The sequence below is a fragment of the Asterias rubens genome, chromosome 18 (assembly GCF_902459465.1).
Source record: "Asterias rubens chromosome 18, eAstRub1.3, whole genome shotgun sequence".
In the NCBI taxonomy this organism is placed as follows: Eukaryota; Metazoa; Echinodermata; class Asteroidea; order Forcipulatida; family Asteriidae; genus Asterias; species Asterias rubens.
The window spans coordinates 4,712,434-4,732,845 of record NC_047079.1 but is presented as its reverse complement, the minus strand read 5'-3'; the positions used below and the strand labels follow the sequence as shown (position 1 = coordinate 4,732,845).

General features: G+C 37.8%; 1 protein-coding gene across 1 annotated transcript; it reads left to right on the top strand.

The window, feature by feature from the left end:
* The first annotated feature begins 124 nt into the window (after nucleotides 1–124).
* Nucleotides 125–12,040, top strand: LOC117302209 (histone-lysine N-methyltransferase NSD2-like). Its single transcript, XM_033786030.1, has 12 exons — nucleotides 125–695; nucleotides 1,877–1,994; nucleotides 2,784–2,865; nucleotides 3,433–3,596; nucleotides 4,140–4,361; nucleotides 5,024–5,138; nucleotides 5,757–5,829; nucleotides 6,405–6,500; nucleotides 7,132–7,215; nucleotides 7,647–7,722; nucleotides 9,381–9,545; nucleotides 10,091–12,040. The coding sequence occupies exons 1-12, from the start codon at nucleotides 495–497 to the stop codon at nucleotides 11,884–11,886; spliced, it is 3,192 nt and encodes a 1,063-aa protein (XP_033641921.1). The 5' UTR covers nucleotides 125–494; the 3' UTR covers nucleotides 11,887–12,040.
* The last annotated feature ends 8,372 nt before the right edge of the window (nucleotides 12,041–20,412 follow it).

Sequence of the window (20,412 nt, the reverse complement as noted above, 5' to 3'; positions counted from 1 at the left end):
CGCATTGCATTGCATGTATGTGCTGAGGCTGTTGTATGATACATCGGCAGGGCGCCAGGCGCGGATTAGGCAGAGTGTACACTTTTTGTTGTTTTTTTGACAGTCGTCACATATCATCACCACACACACACTCTCTCGTCTGCCTCTCCCTCATTGCCCTTCCCTGAGACGTTAAGTTTGATATCTTAGTAAGTTTTCCACATTCTCCCAAAGTACAAACACTCACCACTATTGTTTTGTAGGCTTTCTACGTAACTGAGCTGAGTGATACTGATAAGTGAATGATATATGCGGACTGCGGGGGATGTAGAAACAGTGCAAGACAAGAGAAGAGGCGGTCGGTTCACCATGTTCACGGACGTCACAGCAACGCAGCACCCCTTTTTTTATTTATTAACTAAACTTTAAAAGAGTAAAGGAGTCACAGACTTTGCTTAATCGTACGAACCTTGTTTTGAAAAAGTTGTGTGGTTACTAAAGACAAAACTGCGAACATGATGGATGGACAAGAAGACACAACATTACAGGGACGGGATGCAGATCTAAATTCGGACAACAATGCTGATGCAGAAAATATAGATGAAAAATCAACTGATTCATCATCAGCAGAAGAAGAAACAGCTGGAACCGAAGAGGAGGCAGCTGCAGGCGACCATAATGTGGTGGGATTGGAGAAGGTTGATGCAACTGGTGAGGTGAGTAAACATTGTAAATTATTCATTTTCATTAGGCCTAGGCCTACTTTTTGTATTTTTGATAGCATGTTTGGCTATAATTATAATTTAGGCCTGGGTTTTAATTAAGGGCCTATAAATTGTATATAGTTTTACATAGTATAAATATAATAATAATATAGGCCTATGGCCTAGTGTTTTTTTCTATGACTATAGGTTACTATTTTTTTTTAAAGATAAACAACAGTTAGCCTAATAATAACCGAACGATGACTGACACGTCTATAGTCTGACAGTTATTTAATTAATTAATCAATTGAAACAATTTCTCATTAACATGATTAAATAAAAGATGTAATTGTAAAGGCACTGGACATGCTGGACATGCTGGACACCTTTTTTGGTAAATGTCAAAGACCAGTCTTCTCACTTGGTGTATCTCAACGTACAATAGGCGGCTATATCCCCTATCCCTATGCATACTATTTAATTTATCTGTGAAAATTTGAACTCAAATGACATGCTCATTTGCCTTGGTCGTTGAAGTTGCAAAAGAATACTGGAAGAAAAAACAACCTTGTCACGAGTTGTGTGCTTTTTCAGATGCTTCAGTTGAATTCAAGACCTCAGCTGAAATATTTTAGTGAGAAACTACTTCTTTCTCAAAAACTATGTTACTTGCAGAGGGAGCCGTTTCTCACAAGACACAATGTTTTATCATACTATCAACATGATCAACAGCTTTCCATTGCTCGTTACCAAGTAATTAGTTTCTATTCTAACAATTATTTTAAGTACCTACAACCAATAGTGTCCAGTGTCTTAATGAATTACGCATTTTGTATGCCATGGCCTAATGGTTTTTTATTGGTTACTTATTATTTTATAGGCCTATATTTACAGATAAATAACAGTATAAACTGGACGATGACACATCTACAGTCTGACAAAATATTCAATTAATTAATTAGAATAACTTCTCAGTAAATCGTTAGCTAAAACTCATAACAACTGCAAAATCAACTGTAAGTTAATAACAATAAAATACACCAGGTAGGGGGCCTATTATTAATTTGTAAAAATTATATTTTTACGCAAACATTTTTTAGTTAGGGACCTACATTATGTATCCAGCTAAGGACTTACACCTTCCTAACCACAATTTTCTCAATCTTTATTTACAACCTTTTTAACTTTTAAAGGATGACGTCAAGTCCTCTACTACTACTGGCACTGCAGCTTCAAAATCACTGGCAGATAAACAGTTCAATGCGTTGTTTGATTCGGTCCAAGAAAGAGCAAATGGAGAGCTGGCTCATGGTGAGTCAAATGACAATAAAATAATTACAGTATAATTTCTTGCCAATAGTCCCCAGCCCAGATATGTACGCCCTATACAAATTTGTAATGTATAAAAGTTCTACTTGCCACGTAGATTTTGTTCTTAGAGAACTGTCTTGCTTAATTCTACTACCGCGGAGTAGGTAAGCAAGACAGTTCTCTAAGAACAAACTCTACCTGGCAAGTAGATACACACATGGTGTTACCGCAAACCAAATATATATTGATACCTCACCATGCAATGCCTCATATCCTATGTATAAAAGTTCATTAATACAAAGTAACATTTTTATAAATTAAAAAGTTCAGAAAAAAGAAACTTACTCGTGTTTTTATCTCCGAGGCTACAGGATGCCTCTGTTCATGGCTTAGGTACCCCTTGAATTTTCATTTCCAGATTTTAAAGTGCCCTTTCTACATAGAAAAAATTGCTTTCCAGTTTCAATGACTAGCACAAGGTATCAAGCCTGCACTTATCATTACAACTGAAGGTATTTAAAAAATAGTATAAACTTTAAAGGTTCAACTTTATTTTGTTAAGCTTCCCAGAGCTTCACAAACTTCTTTGATACAAAAAAAAAATTAAATTTCAATTACGGAGAGCCCTTCACCAGGAAAACTCTGCTTTGCCCAGTGGTGTAACCAGAGGGGGATGGGCAGGGGAGGGAGCCCCCACCCTTAATCAGAACTTTTTTTATATAAATGCTTTTGCCCTAACAAGAAGAAAGGGTCAGGCCTGTGACATTCATTGTTATGATTAAATTTCAGAGCAAATTGCAGAGGAACAAGAAGAATCAGATGAGGAACTCCAAGACGCAGGCAATATGGATGATCCTCAACATCATAACATGTAAGATATTTCATTCATAAATACCCCAGACAGTTTCGCTATTCCTATTGGTGGAGAGTACGTCACGTGGAGGTGTTTAGAGGGTCGATAATGACCAGCTGGAACTGTTTATAACCAGTTGTTTTGGGATAGCATTTGTGCGGGTTAGCCCACAACCTCGTTCCGAGGGGGATCCACGCCATTATAGCTCATGGATAAGAGGATTCATTACGCACACAAATGCATATCCGAAAACTGTCTCATAAAAATGTACCAGACCTACAGAGCTCGACGTCGGAAAACAGATAGATAAGATTTTACAGAGTTTCCTACTTTATTACGCCTTTTAACCTAAAAGGCATTTATGAATGGGTATAAAACAGTAGTGACTCGTTCATAAATGGCCGCTTAAAACCTTTTTCACACGGCCACAACCCTGCTGGTTTTAAACGGCTTTTTAAGAACTCGTCGCTACCCTTTTATTATTCCCTTATTACAGGTCATTTCCATCAGAAGTCTTAGGCTCTTGGTCTGTCAGTCACTCATTATCATTGTAAAAACTGTTTTGCTTCATTTTTTAAAATACAGACACTGTGACCTTGTGACCCCTGAGCTCAGCGCCGAGGACCAGCAGAAACCCTCAAGCCCACCAAAATTATCACACAAGAAACAGTACAAGAAAAGAAGCCCAAAAACTGATCACAACAAGAAACGCAGCAGGAAACTTGAATATCAGAGCATAGTCCCAGATGGTGAATGATACTTTTTTGTTTCAATTAAATCGTCAGTTCAGTTCTACAAAATTAATAATTGTATTTAACTTTCCATAATGATCACAAGGTTGCAAAGTTAAAATTTGGTCTATCATAATCCAGAAGTAAATGTTAAAACATAGAATTTTTTTGTTTTTGTTTTTTGCGAAGCAACTATTTTGGACATAATAACCTTTCATCAATAAACTCCACCTATCTAGGGCTTCAAAATATGCAAAATCAAAAAGATCTGATACAAACTGCACCAACAACCTTGTAGTCTGAGGCAATGAAATGATATTTTCATGAAACAAAATAAGACAGTCTCGTGAGAGACGATGACTTGAGCAAGCTAGTTGATATTCGGCACTAGTAGAATATAAAGCAAGACAAGTTCCCAAAGGAACATAATCTACCTAGCAAGTAGACCGCAAACCAATATTGATGCCTCACCATGCAATGCCTCAAATCCCATAAACAAAACTTTCCTTATTAAGTTGGAGCTTAGAAATAATAATTGATCAAGTTTTATTCATCTTTTAGTGTCTCTTCACAAAGCCATCAAACGGAAACTCCTCCCAAAGTCCAACCCCAAAGTCAAGAAGCAGCGTGTCAATAAGAAGAAGCAACTTCAAGAACGCAACATCCAAGAAGATGGAACGTGGGTTCAGTGTATGCACAGTGAATGTATGAAATGGCGTTATCTCCGAGATGTTACTGACCCGTCTCTGATACCTGAATATTGGGTCTGTGAGAAGAATTCAGGTAAGGTTTGGGGATCAGGTCACAGTGTTAAGCCCGGTTCTAACTTCTTGGAAACGCCAGTGCGAATCAAATTTTGACGTCGGGTGGTTGCTATCGCGGCAAATTATTTGTTGCAAATTTGTGAAGTCAAAATTTTGTATAGCATTTGTAGGAAGTACGAACCAGGCTTATGACAGAGATGTTTATGAGTGTCTTTTGGACACTCTGTTGTAAATTTGGACACCCTATATTATCTGTCATTTAAATGTAATTGTATTCTAAGTTAAGTGTTGGTAGTTTCTTTTCCCGTTTGCTTTCTTATCATTTATATTTGGGTTTTTTGTGAAGCGCTTAGAAACTTATTTTTGTATAAAGCGCTATATAAATGTAATTATTATTATTATTATTTTCCTTTTGTTCTTTTCTTCTTCAACTGAATGTTTATTTCAGGATTTTTTTAAATGAAGAAAAGTAGTCACCAAAGGTCAAAAGAAGTAGTCCACATTACGTCCAAACATGTAGTTGTGTATTTCCTGTGATGCATAGAGTCTGTGAACCTCTTCAATTGTAACATCTTGGAGGTTCTTGGTGTAGAATAAGGTGGGAACCAAGACCCAAAAGCAGTTTTTTCAGGAATGCTCACCCCCAATTAATTTTGTAAAATCTTATTACTTTTTTTGCAGACCCAGTGTACAATTCCTGTGACAAATCTGAAGAGGATTGGCACTATCTTGAGTTTGTCTTCACAAAGTTTACTGAGGGATCCATCGTCTGGGCCAAGATGCAAGGATTCCCATGGTAAGGCTTTTATAAAATGACAGCATGTGATCTTCACACGAGGGCTAGATGTTAAAAGTAAAATATTGCTTCGCAAACTAATTCTATATAATGTTGGCTAAGCATTTGTATTTATGTGTTTGTGTATTTGTGGCGTGTCTAGCAGTCATCAAGCATCCTGGACTCCAGCTCTGATGTTTCTGATCAGCAGAGTGTTGGTTCGTCAGTCAAGACACTAAACCGTATGCTTCGTCCATCAGATGGACAGTTATGTATTGCTGATCAAAACACAATACACTTATTCTTAGGAGAAGTGGTTTGCTAGCTCTGTGTTTTCTGGTATGGTTTGCTGCAGATGTACACAGCAGCTTGTAACTGTGCATAATACTATGTAAAAATACAGGGGTCGATTTCACAAAGAGTTAGGGTATTAAAAACTTAAGGCTAGTCATAAGTATTAACTCATCCTAAACTCAAGATGAGACTTATCTTAACTCTTTGTGTTTTGAACAAAGCTCTGCATACTTTGTAGAAAAAAACATAACAAAGAGGTCTTTGAGATGTCCTGAGTCGTGTACAGCGCTATACAAGAACTACATTTTATTCTTATTGTTTTAAATCTTCCAATGTATGATGCAGGTGGCCAGCTATGGTTGAAGAGGATCCAGACACAGGCACCTACTGTGAACATGAAGACACAGAGACGTACCCAGTGAGTCCCTTAGTCTTGTTTTTGTTCTCCAAAGGAAAACTCCCAAAAGCATTTCAAAAATCCAATAGCGTTCGCTAGCGCACTTTGCCCCCTCTTGTGTTTCTACATGTTGCAGCCAAACCTTTTTTTTTTTCAATAAGGTTCAGGTGAAAGTTTGCAAAGCTCTTTTGTAAAAGTTTGTTCATGAGAGGGTCAGTGTGTGCTTTTTCAAGCACATTTGGCAAATAGAAAACAGCTTTTATGACAAATAATAAATTTGACATTTTGTCTTCTTCTTAACGTCCTGCAGTTTGCGTGTATAGGTCCAATATGCTAACTGTTGCCCCCCAAAGAGCCATAACCCATTCTGAGATAGGATGGACACAATACTATGCCACTGTTACGTTTGGGTAAATTTGTCTGTATATACCCAAAACGAACAGTGAACTCCTATAGTGTTCGCAATATTTATAAAAGACTAATGACACCATCTGCCCTTTATAACAAGTGATGTTTTTATTCCAGAACTTTTTGATTGCCTCATAATAGAAAACACTATTTATAACAAATGCTTTTATCCTCGCTCTTTTCTTTAGACACAATTTCATGTTGTGTTTTTGGATAAAAATGTCTCAAGAACATGGCTGAAGACCAGCTCTGTCAGAAACTTTGAAGCGGAAGAAAACATACAGGTAATTGGTTTGTGTAACCAAATCAGTAAGGGTTCATTTTATTTGTTCTGTGTTGTTGGGAGATTTATGGGGACACTTGGTGACCGAGTTGGATATGGGACGCAGACGCGCTATTTTTTTAAACGTATTCCACACGCGTGTGGGTGTGATAACAAGTTTATCTTCCAGCCTCATTAATTCAATAGTTAGGTTATGTTTTTGTATTAGGGTTTTGCATGCGCAGAGTTTGGAATGTAATTTTTGCACTGACCGTATGCGGAGCATAACGCATTAACACTCGCATTTCGCAGAGTGCAACCTAAAGAATTTGGAGTAGGTTATCGTCTGATATCACACTCCAGTTTGAGAATCTGATTGCAGGATAAGCGCGTACTGGAAGATAAAGGCTAATGGAGAGCTGTTGATAATATAAAACATTGTGATAAATGGCTCCCTAACGTAGTTTTGGAGAAAGAGGCAATTTCCCACTCAACATTAAAAGACTTCAGGCCTGAAGTGAGAAAACTGGTCTTTGACAATTACTGAAGGTGTCCAGTGCATTTAATAGTGATATTTTTTGTACTGTGGTATGTTTGTTTGTTCAGTGGTTTTTCCTCCGAGATAAAAACACAAGTTAGGTTTTCTATTCCAGACTCAAGCTAAAGGCAAGTCGTTCAAGAATCAACTCAGTCATGCAGTTGCCAGAGCTAAGAAGGCACTTTCCATGAAAATACAGGTATGAACATTTTATTTAACTAATTTTTAACACCGTTGAGTGGCAATTCTAAAAATCACTGTGTCTTCAAAAATAGCATTTGTGACAAGGTTTTACCTCACAAACAATTTTCCAGGATGTACACACAATTATTATGATGTGCATTTATTTATTTATTTATTTATTGTACACTTTGTGTTTGCGTTGGTCAAATAAGTAATAATATTAATAACAAAACCCTAGGTGCTGAAATATTGACACAACAAAATGATTTTTCCCTCAATTTGATTACATGCAATGTTTGTACCCGAAGTCATTTTTTTCAAACATCTTTATTTATTTCAAAGAGTAATTTTTAGTATCTGAAGCAAGTGACAAGGTCAAGTTCATTTATATTGTCAATTTACATTAAATTGTCAATGTTAAAAATGACCATTGTATTTCATTTAAAGGATCGCATAAAAACGTTCGGCTTTAGTCACACCTTCAAAGGTAAAATTGTGGAGGACTCACAAGACACAGTTGAGGGTAAGTATTGCTGTTATAAAAGTATTATGGTTAACAAGTTTCAGTAGTTTTGAAATGTATTAGTTTAGAAATTTATTTAGCATTTTTCTCAGGTTAGTAACAGGTATAGTTGTTGATTTACTGGAAGACTTGTAGGTAATAATAAATAATAATAATAATGAGAACTTATAAAGCGCACAAATCCATCAAAGTGCTCATGGCGCTAAATACAAAGAATAATATTTACATGTACAATAACCAAAATTGAAACGTAAGCCTAAGCTAAGAAGAAATCCAGAACATGTCGAAGAGAAATACAGTACAAATGCAATATCAAAGAAAACATCGAAGGGTAGAAATCAAACCATTTTCTCAAATACTTGGTTGAAAAGAGGTGTCTTAAGGTTTAGGATATAACTTTTTGGCAATTACTCCGAAAATTGATAAGCATCAAAACCAACTTGGTAAGAAGCACTGCAGCTGATGTAAGGAATGTGGTTTTATAGACAGTGGACACTATCGGTAATTGTCAAAGACAAGTCTTCTCACTTGGTGTATCTCAACATATGCATAAAATAACAAACCTGTGAAAATTTTAGCTTGATTGGTCATTGGAGTTGCGAGGTAACTATGAAAGAAAAAACAACCTTGTCACACAAAGTTGTGTGCTTTCAGATACTTGATTTCGAGACCTCAAATTCTAAACTGGAGGTCTCGAAATCAAATTTGTGGTAAACTGCTTCTTTCTCGAAAACTACGTCACTTCAGAGGGAGCCGTTTCTCACAATGTTTTATACTATCATCCTCTCCCCATTACTCGTTACCAAGTAAGGTTTTATGCTAATAATTATTTTGAGTACCAATAGTGTCCACTGCCTTAAAAGGAAGGAATTCAAAAATATTTCAATCTGTAAGGCATTTCTGCATAAACTGTTTCTCAGATTGTGTATTCCTATCACGGATAATTCTTCCTGCATCGACATTTGTACTTCTTCAGATTTTCAGCAATATCTCAAAAACGCAATCACCTTTTGAAAAAATGAAATTAGTTTTGTTGTATATATCAAGAAGATCCGGTTTGGACCAAAAGCTCAGGCCATCTACTCTACTCATTGTTTATATTTACATACATATTATATTAAAGCCATTGGACACTTTCGGTAAAAAGTATAAGGCCCACACTTCGTGTATCGCTCAGTCGGTCATCGGAGTCGAGATAAAATAACGGGAAAACCCACCCTTGTTTCTGCATGTTTCGCCGTGTCATGACCTGCGTTTAAAATAAATCTGTAATTCTCAATATCGAGAATTGATAATTGTTTTGATGATTTCTCAAAAAGTAAAGCATTTCATGGAATAATATTTCAAGAGAAGTCTTTCACCATTACCTTCTGTAAACCCTGTTAGTAACTTGTAAATCTGTGAACTTTTTTTTTTTTTTCTGTTCCGAAAGTGTCCAATGGCTTTAAACAAATTGAATGGTTCCAAAAATCAAAGGAATATTTTGTCTTTTAGTGATTTATTTGTAGGGTTGAAATCAGTTCATTACTTTTAATATCAGATTTTCAATGTATAGTTTTATTCCATCTTAGATCATGATGCTAAATATATCATATCAAATGTATCATATCTGCACACTGTATCTTTAAAAATTACCATCCACGCTTCTTCTTTTGAAGGCTCAGACAAAGATGACTCTGATGATGAGACAAAGGATGAAGATGTTGAACTAGATCTTGAGATGCTAGGTGTGGATGTGGATGAGATCCTTGAGCAAGCAGAGGCACTCCTTAGTGAGGCAGGAGAGACTATACATTCCTTGCAAGACACCTCAACAGCTGATGGTATGTAGAATGATAGATGGTTAAGTACTTTCCGACTTCTTAAAGGCACTGCACACCCTTGGCTATTGTCAAAGAACAGTACTGCCAATTTGTTGTATCCCAACAATGCATAAAATAACAAACCTGTGAAAATTTGGACTCGATTGTTTATCAAAGTTGCAAGAGAATAAAGCATGAAAAATACCCTTGTTGCACAACTCCTTAGTGCTTTCAGATGCATAATAAAAGACTTCAGCTGAAGTATTTTATTATTTGAGTGCGAAATCACCTCTTACTCAAGACTTTCTTCAGAGGGAGCTGTTTCTCACAATGCTTTATACCATCAACAGCTCTCCATTGCTCATTACCAAGTATGTTTTTGTGCTAACATTTATTTCTAGTATTTACCAATAGTGTACAGTGCCTTGAAAAGACTGTAATTCTTTCCGTTTTAGCAAAAAATGTTATTTAAGCCAAGATTAATAAAAAATGATAAAAATAAAAATGATTAAAAATTGATCTTCATATTTTCATATTTGAAAATAACTTCTTTTTTTGTCCCTCAGATTTTCCAGAGAAAGAAAAGAGAGGAAGAAAGCGAAAAAAGGCAGAAAGTGAGAGTGATAAGAAAGACCAGAAAAAGAAGAAAGTTAGAAGTCACAAAGAGAAAGAAAAGGGAGTTAAGAAGAACAAAGCAGACAAGAAGGAAAAGAAACACAAGTCTCATCACCATCACTCGAAGAAAGACAAGAAGATGGCTGTTAAGGAAGACCCACAGGCCGTGACTACCAAGAAAGATGAGAACCAAACAGGTGACAAGACGACTCAAGACATCAAAAGTAATGAGGTAAATGATAAAGAGGCAGAACCTGAGACCCAAAATAAGGAGACAAAAGAAGGCAATCTTTCACCAAAGAAGACGAAGAAACGACAGTATAAGAAAAAGGCCACTGCTCAAGTGGGAGATCAAGATCCAAATCATCTATCAACTGATGGCGAAAAAGGTGAAACAGAAGGGGAGGCGTCGAGCGCCAGGAGCAAGAAGGACGAGAAAAAGATCAAAAAACAGAATGTGAAGAAAAATCAAACCCTTGAGAGTGATCCAAACCATCAAAAAAATGTTACTGAGGGTGAGGTTGTCCAGGAGGCGGTGAAAGTTAAAGCTAAGAAGGTCAAAGAGCCAAACGTCACGACATCTGACAGCGAAACAAAAGTCAAGAAACCAAGAGTGAGGAAGGTAGTTGCTCCAAAACAAAAGCCAGAAAAATCAACTGTGAACTTGGAGGTAGCGTCAGACGGTAAGAAGAATATCGCAAGCAAAGATGCAACATCAACCCCCAAGGCTAAGAAGAGGAGCAAGAAAGATGAGGCTGCCCCTAAGATGAAGCCGACATTCAAACCACCTTCCAAACCCAAGAAAGATATACTGAAGGAGATGAAAAGTGCACCCTTCAAAGCCCCTTTGATGAAAACAGAACCATCTTTGGAAAAAGAGCACAAGAAAGATATTCTAAAGGATGTGGCAGATGATAACAAAACAGTTCAAGACGGTGAATTCAACGCTACAGCAAATGATCAAAACAGTCCTGGGAATACCAAGACCGAAAACAAACCCCAAGTACAGGATCAATCGAAGAAATCAGGTGAAAATGATGCTGTTAAGACTAAAGAAAAAGCCAGCAAATTCAGCATCAAGAAGAAGAATCCAACAAATGAAAATTCTTCTCCCGTCACATCAATTGAACCAACCAAGAATTCAGCAACCTCATCAAGCATCACAGAAGAGAAATCGAAGAAGCTGAAAAAGAAGGCTCCTCCAAAGAAGTTCAGTATCAAACAAAAACCTGTTGAGTCAGCTAATCTTCCGTCGCTAACACCTGTTCAGCAAATCACTGATGAATCTGCCAAGATTGAGGAGTCGGATGAGGGGAGGAGTAAACCATCTGCTGAGAAACTGGACGTTGAAAAGCCAGGTCTGCTTCAAAAAGCTGCTCCAAAGAAGTTTAGTATTAAGCGAAAAGAAGCACCAGCTGATGCCAACAAAAAGGTAAAGAATGAAGACTCACCCAAAGTAGCAGAGTCAAGACATCAAGAAGAGCAAAGTCAAGGCGTGGAGGATGACAATGTGCTCCATCTTGATATAGATGAAGATTCTCTCTCAAAGGATGTAGCCATGGCAATCGAGAAGCTAGAAGAAGAGGTGGATGGAGATAGTGATGACTTCAGTATGGATGATTTGACAGATTGGCCGAAAGACCCAGACGCTAAGGATGAGGTGATGGAAGATAATCCTGTTAAATTGCCCAAGCTGGTGGACGAAAATGATGTCAACTCACAGCCATTTGTAATAGTTGAGGAATAAAAACTGCTTCTAACCTCTGAGAGACCTACAAGTTGTTAGGGGTAGTAGACAACAAAATAATGCTTCTTTCAATTTCGCGATTCAAGAGCTCAAGAAAATTTGTGTCTTAGGCCTGTAATCCATCTTGTATAGGTGGAGCTTTTCCCAAAGTAAAGGGCACCCTAATAGACCCTTCCCATGAAATATGTAAATTGCACACAGCGCGTGCGCACTAACGTTTTGGTTGGCAAAATGAGGGAACATCGCGCTGTTTTGTACACGGCTAATGGGTGCGTGACGCAGACGCGATTGCGCGTCTGCTTAGTGCACAACTCCATGGCGTTTGCCAACCAACAGGGTCTGTACGCATGCGTGAATGTGATTAGCATGTTTCATGGGAAGGGTCCATTGGAAGGACATACCAAATTTTGACAATATATTCAAAGGTGCACTGAGGCGATAACAATGGTTATGGAGGCAGTTGCTGGTAATTGAGGTAACTGAAGCTATTGCGGTAATAGACCGATCCAGTAGGCTCCGCCCACGACGCACGTGTGAGCAAGAACACGTGGGGTTCTCCAATGCTTTTCTGCACAACTCTGCCGCGCGCACCAAAGCATACGCGCACGCATGTCGGACCTTATGTCGGAGCTTCGTTGCGCTGTGATTGGTCAATACGCAATGGGGCGGAGCTTAATGGATCGGTCTATTGCAGCTATTGCAGTGAAGAATCAGGCTCGACAACATTCCTGGGGTTGATTTATTTTCAGGATCTTTTCAAAACCGTGGCTTCTGTTCGGTTATTTTCAAATGTGTGCTTTCGATATGGGGCTTTTAAGAGGTGGAGCTGAAGGTACATTGGTGGTTTCGAAAAGGGCCGTTAATGTGTGACTTCCCGACTCTGAATAGCACCTTGTAGCCAAAAAATACCGGTAACTAATTCTGTCAAAGTCGCATTATTTTACAGCCATGTTGTGTACGGATGGCATTATTTGATTTGTTAAGTTTACAGCTGTTGGAACTTGTTAAGTATTTAAAGTTAGAACACTGATCACAAGTGTTGAATGTTAAAATGTTATTGTTATTGTAATGTCATTTTACACCAGTTTGTTACTGTTGTGTTAATTTACAACAACTAGCTCAATACAAGGGAATATTGAATGTTATATTGAAAACTAATTTATTGAAGATTTTTAAATCTGTGTATAAATAATATAATGTAGGCCTATATTACCCAGTAATTTAATATTTCAAACTTAAGTTAAATTATGACTTGCGTTTATTAATATCAGTTGACTCTTCTTTTACATGATTGTTTTGATGCTAAAAAATTATTTATTATTGTTAGCCTAGTAACTAAGTTTTTTATGCTAAGTTTTTTATTTCATTAAAATTGAACGTATTTTCAGATCAGATGCTATGAATAAAAGTGTTTTACCTGAAATGAAGTCTTTGAAAATGGCATACTAGGTTTCCTCTACCAACTTTACCCATTGCTTTAGATATTATGCTGAAAAGTGAACGGAAACATTTAGGCAGTGGACACTATTGGTAATTACTCAAAATAATTATTAGCATCAAACCTTTCTTGGTGGTGAGTAATGGGGAGAGGTTGATGGTATAACACATTGTGAGAAACGGCTCCCTCTGAAGTGCCATAGTTTTCGAGTTTCACGAATTTGATTTCAGACCTCAGATTTAGAACTTGAGGTCTCGAAATCGACCATCTAACTAAACGCACACAACTTCGTGTGACAAGGGTGTTTTTTTTTCTTTCATTATTATCTCGCAAGTTCGATGACCGATTGAGCTCAAATTTTCACAGGTTTGTAATTGTATGCATATGTTGAGATACACCAACTGTGAAGGCTATAGTCTTTGAAAATTACCAGTAGTGTCCACTGCCTTTAATGTTTAAGAGTTTCTCTGAACGCGAACTTGAGAATGCACACAATTACCAATACAATGTGCACAAATTTAAGCACCCTGCCCTAACTCACTTTCTTTGTTTGCGCTTATCTTTGGCAGATTCTTCTGCAATAGTTTAGGGGCAGGGTATACTTTTGGTAATTATCACATACCATTCTCGCTTGATTCCAAATAGCAAACATGTGGAAAATTTTGCTCAACTGGTCATCGAAGTTATAAACAAATAATGACAGAAACAAATTATCGACAGTTTAAATTTTCTGTTCAAATCAGCCCCCAAATGGACCGTAAACATTTTTGGATATACGTGAAAACGCCCAATGCCCATTTGCTGTTTCATGCTCTGAAATTAGTGTTTGTAGTTGCATGGTAATGTCATTAAAGACATTTGATACATTTCGCCCAATTAATGTGGTGCTAAAAGTTCAAACACCTCAATGAATTTCTTAATCTGTGTCATAATCTTGATAAGTTCATTAATAAAGAGACTTTAATAATCCGATGAGTACACTGAACGGCAGCTAGATGGCGACAGTAAAACAAACTTTACTGGCAGTTCTTATTGACTGCTTGATAAAAGTTTCGGTTGTCTGATCTTGGTCGGGGCCTAATCTTGTAAAGCTTGTAATGGGTACATCCATTGCTCCATGGTACATCCCACGAAACAAAGCATAGAATATAGACGATGTGACCTGTGACATCACATGTTTACAAAAGAGCCACCAAGCCTGGACTTCCACGATATGTACACAGCACAATGGAAGAAAACATAAAATCTTATATTTGTGGAGATTGCACTGTCCAATTCTTATTAACTTTTGGTATGATGAAATGGGGGCACATCTCAAAACTTGTCCAGCTTTTACTTTCATAACTCTTGGATTTTAATGTGGAAACTATGACACAAAATGTAAACCGGAGTACAGTCTCTTGCCTGCCAGACTAGCCAAAGAATGTACAAGGTCACACTTATTGTAAACAAAGGTCACATGGTCTATACTGTGCAAAATGCTAAATATTGAAAAAGACACGAAAACTACTTAGAAGCCTCAGAGCTTTTTACAATAAAAGGACAAATTCATCTTGATTCATCTTGCCCAATGGGGAGTCACTGAGCCCGTCGAGCGAGTCCCCCCCCCCCCCCCATGATCAGTGTAATTTTTTCCATAATACGCCGAGCGTCAATCTTGAAGATTTAATGCCACTCTCTACTGTAAAAGAGTGAAAGAAAAAAACACTCTTTACATTTCGAGTTGTCCGTCATATGGCTCTTTAAAAAGAGTGGTGGTTATTACACTCTTTTAGATGGTTTCACTCAAGGACAAAGTAAAACTTCACTTAAAAGGATGCAAACTTCAATCTAAAAGAGTAAAACACCACTCGAAAAATAGTGCTTTTTCACTCCTTTGCGTTTAGAGAGTACACCTCTCAAACAGGACTAATTGTATAGGGCCCGGCCTAATGTCATCCTACATCAAGTTAGAAGTCAATAACTCACAAACAGATCTCAATTTTGGCATCATTTTTACAATTCTGAAATTCCCTTTTTTTTGGGGGGGGGGGGGGCTCTCAAATCTCTATTTTGAGGGCTAACACAAAATCTTAATGAGCTCAAAACGATTTATTTTTTTATTTAGTGGGGTGCCCCTGTCAGCACAGAAATTCGCTGAATACAGAAGAGTATATTGCTTAGCAGATTCAGGTTGCCAGCCCAAAATTCGTGACTGGTGCCTGACTTAACTTTTGCTTAGCACAGAAGTTCGCCAAACAGTATTTTCTCCTTATATACACAGCTTTGTGAAATTGAGTTCTCTAATCACATCACTCATTCTACATTGTTCCCCATTATAATGCATTAGTTTCTATTTAGACAGACTGTTTGGTTAGCCGGACTTTAAAACAACAGATAAGGGGAAGTCTTGAGCCCAGCATTGACTCAAGATTAATGAATGTGTTATGAACAAAACGGATCAAGGTAAAGATAAGGATCAGATCCGTTCATTCCAATGACAAAATACACAACAAAAAACATGTTGGGGGTCCCGCCCGCTTTCTTTTTGGAGGCCGGCTCCTTCTGATGTCTCTTCTTTTTGTTTAAAGACAGTGGACACTATTGGTAACTGTCAAAGACCAGTCTTCTCACATGGTGTATCTCAACATAAACATAAAATAACAAACCTGTGAAAATTTGAGCTCAATCGGTGGTCGAAGTTGCGAGATAATAATGAAAGAAAAAACACCCTTGTCACACGAAGTCATTTCAGAGAGAGCCATTTATCACAATGTTTTATACTATCAGCCTCTCCCCATTACTCGTTTAATACCAAGAAAGGTTTTATGCTGATAATTATTTTGAGTAATTACCAATAGTGTTCACTGCCTTTAAACGGAAGCAAACAATGAATAGTGATAAATTTTAAGGATCTCAGATGACCACAAGAAAAATAATCAATTTAAAAAAAATAGCACAGCCGGTTATCTTTCAAAATGTGTCAAGCGCGGCCATTTTGAGAGAACAAAACTTCCCTTTTTCAAAAAGGCAGGACGCTAAACAAGTTTTTTTTATTTTGCCTAAAGAGTTCCGGTTATCATTTTTTTTTATCAAGAATGTTGATTCATTTTCTTGCGTTTGACGGAAATGGTGAAATTAGTTGTTCCCAAACGTCATTTTACAGTTAGTGCTGCCGCAATGCGACGTCTTGACATGTAGAAAGGGTATTTTGGGCAAATATTGGGGCCGTTTCCGATTTATAAATACCAAATTGTTTATTCTGCTGACCGCAGTCCCGTGTGCTCCACTACAGAAGGCCAGTCCTTCCCTGGATCATGCCCCCCCCCTCAATTCGTATCGTATTGTTCTGCAATTTACGATACATTGTTTATTGATCATTTATCAATAAAGTACGAATGGAAATCGAACAAACAATCAAACAAACTTCCTAAACACCGGTGCAGTTGGCTGCTATGCTGCAGAAAATTACTTTTCTATTCAGCGATCCGACTACCAGCCACTGCCGAAGTTGGTGGTGTATGGGAAATGTAGAACAGCGCCCTCTTTTTAGAAAACCTTTATAAAAAAAAGGGTTATGAATGGAATTGCAAACATTGAGCCCCGGAGGTTGGTGGGGATTTACGTCTCACTCATACCTCTTGCCAACATCCCTACCTGGCAATGCATCCGACCTTAAAGCCACTGGACACTTTCGATAAACAGCATTGTCCAAAGGCTCACACTTCGTGTGTCACAACTTCTATATAAATAACAAACCTGTGAAAATTTAGGCTCAATCGGTCATCGGAGTCGGGAGAAAATAACGGGAAATCCACCCTTGTTTCCGCACGTTTCGCCGTGTCATGACATGTGTTTAAAATAAATCCGTAATTCTCGCTATCGAGAATTGATATTGTTTTAATGTTTTCTCGAAAAGTAAAGCATTTCATGGAACAATTATTCAAGAGAAGTCTTTCACCATTACCTTCTGTAAACCCTGTGAGTTATTTGTAAATCTGTGAACTTTTTGTTTTCTGTGCCGAAAGTGTACAATGGCTTTAAAGCCATTGGACACATTGTCAAAGTCCAGCATTCTCAATTGGTGTATCCCATGCCCAACATGCATTACAAATCTGTGAAAATTTTTGCTCAAAGTGGTCATCGAAGTTGCAAGAGAATAGTGAAAGAAAAGATACCCTTGTTTCGCAAATTTTTAGCGCTTCAGATTCCTTATAAAAGGCTTTACACACATCAGGACTGAAGAAGTCTTTTAATATTAAGAGTGAAATAGAAATGACCTCTTCTCGTTACTTCAGAGGGAGTTGTTTCCCACGTGTTTTACTATTGCTCGTTACCGAGTGGAGTTGTTATGCTATGGTATATTTTGAGTAATTACCAAACGTGTCCAGTGCCCTGAAAAGCACTGGACACTACTGGTTATTGCTCAAAATAACTTCTAGCATAACAACTTACTTGGCAACGAGCAATGGAGAGGTGTTGATAGTATAACAAATTGTGAGAAACGATTTCCTCTGAAGTAACGTAGTTTTCGAGAAAGAAGTAATTTCTCACTCAAATATTTGAATTGATTAAAGGAACACGTTGCCTTGGATCGGTCGAGTTGGTCTTTGAAAAGCGTTCTGTAACCCTTTGTTATAAAATCGGTATGGTTAGAAGGATGTTGTGAAAGTAGAACACAATAATCTACACAAATATGCCTCGAAATTGCGTGGTTTTCGTTTTACCTCGTCGACAAACACGGTCGGCCATTTATGGGAGTCAAAAATGTGACTCCCATAAATGGCCGACCGTGTTACTGTTAGTTCGCGACGTAAAATGAAAAACGTCCAATATTTTGAGCGACACTTGTGTGAATCATTATATTCTACTTTTAAAACATCTTTCTACCCATATGCATTTCATAACAAACGGTTACAAACGCTTTTCATAGACCAACTCGTCCGATCCAAGGCAACGTGTTGCTTTAAGAGACCTCAGCTGGGGTCTCGAATTCAAGGCATCATCGTGACACAATGGTGTATTTTCTTCCGTTGTTTGCTCTCGCAACTCCGACGACCAATAAGTCCAAATTATCACAGGTTTTTTATTTTATGCATACGCTGAGATACACCAAGTTAGTCTACTGGTCTTTGACAATTACCAAAAGTTTCCTTAACTACTTGGTAAACAGTGGGGCACCTTTGCCCCGATCTCATTATCACTTCCCGCCAGCATGTTCTATTTTTACAGTTTAACATTTAACACTCGCACAAGAATAGCCCCAAATGACATACTGAATCATCAGCTCCTGTGTAATACAATCCTGAGGCTTTTAACGAAAAGGTTAAGGCCAATAAAACAAAATGATTGTCCGCTTCTACTCACTCAGGTTTGGAAAATATTTGTCAGAAAACAATACTTCAGTTGTTCTTTTCGTTTTGTTTGTCCTTTGTCATGTTTGCCCATCCTGTGTCTTCGAAGTTGTTGTTTCTTGGGTTAATACAAAAATGGAAGAACAAAAAAGGGAAAAAAAACAATATTTTATACTATCAACAGTTCTCTGTTTCTAGTAAGTTTTTATGCTAACAACTATTTTGAAGAATTACCAACAGAGCCCTTAAGCCGCTCTGTGAAATTGAGCCCTGTTATACACCACTTGAGACTGTTCAAACTGTTGGTAGTGGCTAATAATTATGAACAGATACCTGATTCTTAATCAGCACATGCTATCAACCGAATATTTCCTTTGCTCTTCTAACCTATTAATCATGGATGATAGATACCAAAGCTATATATTATCTCGTATACTACTTACCCATACTATGAGCTGTGGGAATGGAGCTTAATCTATTTACCACCATCCATAGATACCTCCATTATTATTATATACAGCCCCGCCCATACAAACCCTACCTCTGATCAAATATTTATACAGAGAGATGAGCCTGTAATAGAACAAATTATTATAAACACAAAGCGCTTGCTACCTAAATGGCAAGGACGAGTTTACTGCTAAATGGGATGAAGTATAGAATTGATCGCCTGCGAACACCCTTCGATTCCTTGGAATTGGTTGGATGGGTGTGAGGGTGAAGGGGGGGGGGGACGGGTGGGGGGGGGGGGCTCTACTACAAACACAGCCTTCTGAATTCTAACCTTTAGGTTCGGTATTAAACGTTTGGTCATCTTAAAATTAAATGAGAAGACAATAACTTATAGCTGTTGCAGACAACTTGCTAAAAGGACGGATGGTATAACTGCAAAAAATACTTAACAATTGACTGATGTTTCGACCCTATAGTCTTTGTGATGTGTTGAAAGTGATGGTGGCAAGCAATGATGATGGTGGTGGTGGGAGGCGGTGCCCCGATCCCCTCAACCCTTGTCACCCACCCCCTCCCGTTGCCCATTGCATGGATAATGCTGAAAACAATAAGGGGTGCCATTGTCACAATTTTGCTAATCCCTGATCACCGTTCCGTTCAGTACTACATTCAAAATGCAACTCATAATGCAATATATGATCACACAGACGTTTGTAAGCGAATAACTCCGGTCCCAACTTTTTGGAAATAGTCAGAATGTCTTTTGTGAATAATATTCACATCTGCAAGGACCATCAAAAACTGCACCACACACAAAACAACATAACCAGATTTCCAACCCACTCGTTCATTTTCAGTCCATGCTCATCTCGTTAAGTGTAATTCATTGTGGAAGGTTACTAAAAGACAATGTACCAGAAGAGTACAAAACCTTCAAAAACGCGTGCAGCCGACCGGAGGGAAGTTGGCCAAGTTTGCTTGGGATTAATGGTTATGTTGCACGCAACACGGAACACCTATACAGATAAACGATAATCAGCAACTGGTTTACACACATTCTATTTTTTTCTCATCCCCGTGGAGACATCTTTTGTTCTTCCCTTTGTCCCAGTTGTTAAAGGCAGTGGACACTATTGGTAATTACTCAAAATAATTATTGGCATAAAAACCTTTCTTGGTGACGAGTAATGGGGAGAGGTTGATGGTATAAAACATTTTGAGAAGTGCCATAGTTTTCGAGAAAGAAGTAATTTTCCACGAATTTGATTTCGAGACCTCAGATTAATTAGAACTTGAGGTCTC

Coding starts and splice junctions, on each gene's coding strand:
- LOC117302209 (XM_033786030.1), top strand. CDS start 495: ATGATGGATGGACAAGAAGACACAACATTACAGGGACGGGATGCAGAT. Junction 1,995..2,783: donor AAATGGAGAGCTGGCTCATG/GTGAGTCAAATG, acceptor ATTAAATTTCAG/AGCAAATTGCAGAGGAACAA. Junction 6,501..7,131: donor AAGCGGAAGAAAACATACAG/GTAATTGGTTTG, acceptor TTTCTATTCCAG/ACTCAAGCTAAAGGCAAGTC.